This window comes from Caenorhabditis briggsae (genome assembly GCF_000004555.2).
Source record: "Caenorhabditis briggsae AF16 supercontig from assembly CB4, cb25.fpc4366, whole genome shotgun sequence".
Lineage (NCBI taxonomy): Eukaryota > Metazoa > Nematoda > Chromadorea > Rhabditida > Rhabditidae > Caenorhabditis > Caenorhabditis briggsae.
This window is the reverse complement of record NW_025543532.1, coordinates 24,085-30,140: the sequence shown is the minus strand read 5'-3', so window position 1 is coordinate 30,140 and position 6,056 is coordinate 24,085. Positions and strand designations below refer to the sequence as shown.

The window sequence follows — 6,056 nt, the reverse complement described above, 5'->3', positions numbered from 1 at the left end:
GCGCAAGCGGAATTTGAGAAAAAACAAAAACATGCTCTTAACACTTTGAGTTCCTCTTCAGAAAACGTGAAGGATTCGCTATATAGAAGAATTGTCTTTAATTGAAAAAAATTATTTTTCCATCTCCTTTATAAATAATGTGAATGAATTAGATGGTGGATGAACATTCATTTCACTAAGTTGAGTTTTGTTCTGATCTACCTCCTTGATTTTATCGGATCTATTATCAATTTTTTCATTTTTATTATTGGTTGTTCCATTTCTATTTGCTAGATTCCCCCCTACTAACTCATTACATGAACTTGTCACTGCAAACATATTAACTGCTTGAACGAATCTTCCATCATAATCCCTTTTTCTATTATCATCACCTTGACTTGTTGAATATTTTCTAATAGCCTTGTTAAGAGTAGACTTTGGAACATTGTATTTTGTACACCATCCTCGAGGTCCTTCTTTTACACCTCCTACCTTTTCATATGCCTCGTAGATGTTTCTCAGATATTGATTAGACATTTATCTAACATATTTTTCTGAATTTTTTTCGGTTTGCTTTTTCTAGTTTTTCCAGTAGTATTTTTCACGGCGAGGCTGCGATGATGCTGCGGGGAGGCTGCGGGGAGGCTGCGGGGAGGCTGCGGGGAGGCTGCGGGGAGGCTGCGGGGAGGCTGCGGGGAGGCTGCGGGGAGGCTCGACTCTGAGAAAAAAAACATGCCGAAAAAAAAAATTCAGAAAAATATGTTAGATAAATGTCTAATCAATATCTGAGAAACATCTACGAGGCATATGAAAAGGTAGGAGGTGTAAAAGAAGGACCTCGAGGATGGTGTACAAAATACAATGTTCCAAAGTCTACTCTTAACAAGGCTATTAGAAAATATTCAACAAGTCAAGGTGATGATAATAGAAAAAGGGATTATGATGGAAGATTCGTTCAAGCAGTTAATATGTTTGCAGTGACAAGTTCATGTAATGAGTTAGTAGGGGGGAATCTAGCAAATAGAAATGGAACAACCAATAATAAAAATGAAAAAATTGATAATAGATCCGATAAAATCAAGGAGGTAGATCAGAACAAAACTCAACTTAGTGAAATGAATGTTCATCCACCATCTAATTCATTCACATTATTTATAAAGGAGATGGAAAAATAATTTTTTTCAATTAAAGACAATTCTTCTATATAGCGAATCCTTCACGTTTTCTGAAGAGGAACTCAAAGTGTTAAGAGCATGTTTTTGTTTTTTCTCAAATTCCGCTTGCGCTTTTTTCATGATCACACCATAGTCTACTTCAGAACTTTTGTTCTTCAAAGCTTCATTTTGAGATTTCAATTGCTCAATTTTGGCGGTGAGTATAGAATTTTCACATTCAAGCTTATCTAGTTTTGAATTCAACTGATCTATTACCTCAACAGCCACTCTTTCCTTAGAAAATAGATGTGCGATATTTTGGGTAAGACTTTTAATCATTGGTATTAGTTCATTACTTTCGCCATAACCAGACGATACAAACTTGTTAATTAAATCTAATTGCTTATGAATTTCATTAGCATCCTTGTAAAGTTTACTATTTTTATGTTTTTGTAAGCACTCATCAAGAAACTCACTAATTTTAGAGTCGGTATTTAATTGGTTAAGAATATCATCAGTTTGATTTTTCAATACTTTCGCCACGTCTTGTCTAGTTGTAGTTAATGTGTGAATCTTTGGCATTTATATAGAAAAAATGTAGATCATTTTGAGTTTTTAAAAATTTTAAATCTGACTCATCTTTGATTTCACTGGTTTCAGAAGGTAATTTTAGAACAATTCTCTCGTTCATCCTTTTCAAAAGTCTCTACAGTTTCCTTACTTTGTCTAGATCTTTCATACAATTCACTCATGCTACTAATTGCGGAACTGGATTTATACAACTGTAACTCTGGGGTACGCTCCAAGTGTACGTTATCCACCACAGCGTTTCGAGGCTTCCTGTCAATATATCGACTGACATCCATTTCTTTTGCCAATGCCCATAATCCGTCGTATAGAGTTTGTGTTGTTAAATTGTATTGTTTAACCCACTTTCTTTTATTGATTCTCAAAGGAGTTTTATCTTGGTCACTAATGTACATTCTGGCTAACACTAATTTTCGTGACATTTAATTAGAAAAAATTTTAGAATATGTAGGTATGTATAAAGTAGTATAAGAAAGTATAAAGTAGTATAAGAAAGTATAAAGTAGTATAAGAAAGTATAAGAACTACATACCAATGTTCAAGTAAATTACTCCCAAGTCTTTCTTCTTGATTACTTTCTGTTTGACTAGTTCATCTAACATAGCATGAATTTTATTATACTCGTCTTTGTTACCAGCCTGATATGAACCAATAGATAGTCTTAATAAGTCAATTAGAGAGTTGGTATTTGATGGTATGAAAGAAATAGAACTTCCTGATGTTGAAGATGTTCCAGCTGTAGTTGGAGTCTTAGCAACAAAATATTTAGACTTTATGAATTTCCATTTATCACTAGAATCTGAATTGTATCTTTTAGATTCTTTATCAAAACCTTGGTACAGAGCATTGGAGCATAATAATATTTTTTGGTAATTTGAAGAATCTTTAGTTGTAATCTTGTTTAGATCAGGAGACTTTTTGAGTAGTAACTCCATCAACCCTTCAGTTGCTGTGTATTCTTCATTATTAACTTTGATAATATTTTGATCGAATGTAATGTCTTTGTTACCAATAGCATACTTCTTTTCTGCTTTGTTGAACTTGATTGAGTATCCAGCATTACTTCTATCTGAATTATCTTGAAGATAACTTACAATTAGATTACTTACAACTTGAGGTGGAGAAGAACTAGGTAGAGATGGAGGTAAGACTACTGAGGGTTGCTTAATGAGACTTTTACGATTTGTCTTTGGTGTCGAAGTGGATGGAGGTCCTATAGAAAGTTGCGAAGGTGATTTGAAGTTATTCAGAGTTTCTACTATTTTATTCTTTTCATCAATTATTTCTTCTTGTAGTTTTTTGTTGGATTCTAAAATAGGTTTAAATACTTCAATTCTATAATCTTCTACATGTTCTAAATCTGATCGCTCTTGTAAATTCTTGATTTTATGCTCTTTTCGGTTTTTCAAAAAGTTGTTTACTATTTCATTACGTCGTTTAGGGTCATTTATCTCAACTACAGAATGCATTTATTACAGGAAATATCATCGATTTTAGGTTGATTTATTCAATATTTCTGAAAATTTATTATAGGTTTTAAATGATACTTTTATTGCTCTATAAATGGAACTAGTTGATTACAAAAAAATGGATAGGGATCAACTGCGAAAACTTGTAAGAAACAGAACTGGGATGAGCAATGTTGATGTTAGAAATATGAGTGTGGATGAAATGCGTAAAATACTCAAACAGCTGGATATAGATGAACTTAGTGAAAAGTCAAATCTTCAAATAATGAATCTATTTCCCTTCGATGAAACTGTCTTTAGTGATTACAAAGAAGTTGGTGATACGTTGAGAGATACTTTTTACATTGGAAATTCTAAAACTATAGAATCCTTTTTAGATAAGAAAGGGCCTGATATTGTGAAAGAAATTTATGAAAATAGTGTGAAAATATCTGTCTCATTACGGTGTGAAATGAAAAAAGAAGGTACAGAAGATAAGGCTATAGTCCATCTAAAAACAGCTAGCGAAATAGTGAATCCGGCGGATGATAGAAAAGTCTTTTATGAAAAATTAAAATTAGATTTAGTAAATAGATTAGAACATTATCAAGGTAAAGGTTCTGGTTTTAGATTAAACAGAATTATTGGTTTAAGAATGTCTCAAACTAAGATTAAGCCATTATCAGGATCTAAATATATTGAACTCCCAGATTGGATAAAAAATAAGAAAGCAGTAGTCAATGTCCAAAACAAAGATGAAAAATGTTTCATGTGGTGTATTCTAGCACACTTATATCCAGTGGATCAAAATCCTGAACGAGTAAGTAAATATAAAGATCATGTTTCTAAGCTTGACTTTAAGGGTTTTGAGTTTCCATTCCAAGTGAAGGACCTGGATAAGTTTGAGAAAAGGAATAAACTAGCCGTTAATATTGTTACTCACAATGTGGGGGATGATAATCGTATTGAGTCATATAAAGTGTCTAAAAACAGTAAAGTAGATTTAAATAGAGTTATAAATCTTTTGCTTATCACTGATAACTCTGGAGAAGGACATTACTGCTTAATAAAAAATATAGATAGATTGATGAAAACAAAAGACAGTTATAGCACAAAGTTTTGTATCAGATGTCATAATAACTTTTACAATGCAGAGGAGTTTGAAAACCATATAGGCGACTGTATGAGTAATGCTCCACTACAAATGATTAAACCTCCCAATGATTATATTGAATTTTCTAATATTCAGAAAACACAAAAACATAGATATGTTTGTTATGCTGATTTTGAATCTGTTATCTATAAAATTGATTCTGTTAACAATTCTCCTAACAAATCTTGGAGTGAGAATGTTGGTAAACATAAGGCCTCTGCTTTCTGTGTGATTGTTGTGGATTCTTTCACTCAGAGTATTTACGAAATGAAGAGCTATGTTGGATATAATACTATCTTGAAGTTCAATGAGTATATCTTAGATGTATGTGCAAGACTATTGAATAAAGGTGATGAGAAAATGAAAAATTTAACCAATGAAGAGTGGAAAGAATATAATAACTGTAATTCATGTCCTCAGTGTGAGAATGTGTTTGATGGGGATAAAGTTAGAGATCACGATCATTGGACTGGATTATACAGAGGACCTCTATGTAAAGCATGTAACTTCTTGAAACGTAGAAATAATTTAATTCCAGTATTTTTCCATAATCTTAAAGGCTATGACTCACATCATATAATTAGTGATGAGGAATCAAGCAAACTATTGAAGAAAAAAGGTGTTGAAATTAAAAGCATCTCAGCAAATATAGAAAAGTTTATTAGTTTCAGTTATATATACAAAAATCCTAAACGATGTGAAATAAGATTTTTAGATAGTTTTGGTTTTATGCCTTCCAGTCTGGACTATCTCAGCAGTAACCTACAAGATGAAGAATGTGTGATTACTAATAAGTATTACAAGAATGAAAAGATGTTTAATCTATTAAGACGCAAAGGTGTGTATCCATATGATTTTATGGATTCCTTCAAAAAGTATTCTAACGAAGAACTTCCTCCAATTGAAAACTTCTACAATGCTCTATCTGGTGAAAATATTAGTGAAGAGAGTTATAAATATGCTCAGAAAGTATGGAAGGAAACAAATTGTAAAAATTTAGAAGACTACACTAGAATTTATATGATTAATGATGTGCTACTATTAGCTGATGTTTTTGAAACTTTCAGAAATGTGTCTCTCAAAGAATATAAGTTAGATCCGTGTTGGTACTACACTTCTCCAGGATTAGCTTGGGATGCTATGTTAAAGAAAACTGGAGTTAAGCTACAGACAATCAAGGATATTGAAATGTATAATTTTATTGAAAAAGGTATTCGAGGAGGTATGTGTAATACCATGCTAAGATATTCGAAAGCTAATAACAAGTATATGTCAAATTATAATCCCGAAGAGGAATCAAAATACTTATTATATCTAGATGCAAATAATTTATATGGATGGGCAATGAGTCAGAAATTACCATATGATGAATTCGAATTCGTTGAAGACTTTACCTTAGAAATGATAGATGATCTTGTTTCAAAAGAAAAAGGTTGCATACTAGAAGTAGATTTAGATTATCCAGAAGAATTACATGATAAACATAATGATTTACCTTTCTGTCCAGAGAATAAACGAGTTGGATCTACCAATAAACTAATAAATGATTTCAGTCCAAAGAGAAATTATGTAATACATTATAAAGCCCTTTTGCAAGTTTTAGATCATGGATTAATTTTGAAGAAAATTCATAGAGTTATTACTTTTAAAGAAAGTAATTGGCTAGCCTCTTATATAGAACTAAATACTAATTTAAGAAAAAATGCAAAGAATGATTTTGAGAAAGACTTTTTC

General features: G+C 31.7%; 5 protein-coding genes across 5 annotated transcripts in view; 2 read left to right on the top strand and 3 right to left on the bottom strand.

Moving 5' to 3' along the window:
• The window catches only part of CBG22564, a gene marked incomplete at both ends in the record, with an annotated part of 24,878 nt that overhangs the window by 9,622 nt on the left and 9,200 nt on the right, over positions 1–6,056 (bottom strand). The gene's annotated exons all lie outside the window — the stretch shown is intronic.
• On the bottom strand, positions 112–516 carry CBG22569 (the record flags this gene model as incomplete). The annotated part of the gene is made up of 1 exon (XM_002649032.1): positions 112–516. One exon carries the CDS (start codon positions 514–516, stop codon positions 112–114), a length of 405 nt encoding a protein of 134 aa, XP_002649078.1.
• On the top strand, positions 750–1,154 carry CBG22568 (the record flags this gene model as incomplete). Its single annotated transcript, XM_002649031.1, has 1 exon — positions 750–1,154. The coding sequence occupies one exon, from the start codon at positions 750–752 to the stop codon at positions 1,152–1,154; it is 405 nt and encodes a 134-aa protein (XP_002649077.1).
• CBG22567 lies at positions 1,790–3,190 on the bottom strand (the record flags this gene model as incomplete). Its single annotated transcript, XM_002649030.1, has 2 exons — positions 1,790–2,121; positions 2,254–3,190. The coding sequence occupies 2 exons, from the start codon at positions 3,188–3,190 to the stop codon at positions 1,790–1,792; spliced, it is 1,269 nt and encodes a 422-aa protein (XP_002649076.1).
• Positions 3,285–6,056, top strand: part of CBG22566 — a gene marked incomplete at both ends in the record, with an annotated part of 4,056 nt that continues 1,284 nt past the window's right edge. Inside the window, one exon of the mRNA XM_045241168.1 lies at positions 3,285–6,056. This exon is cut by the window's right edge and continues 1,284 nt beyond it. Within this exon, the coding sequence (XP_045097601.1) occupies positions 3,285–6,056 (2,772 nt within the window).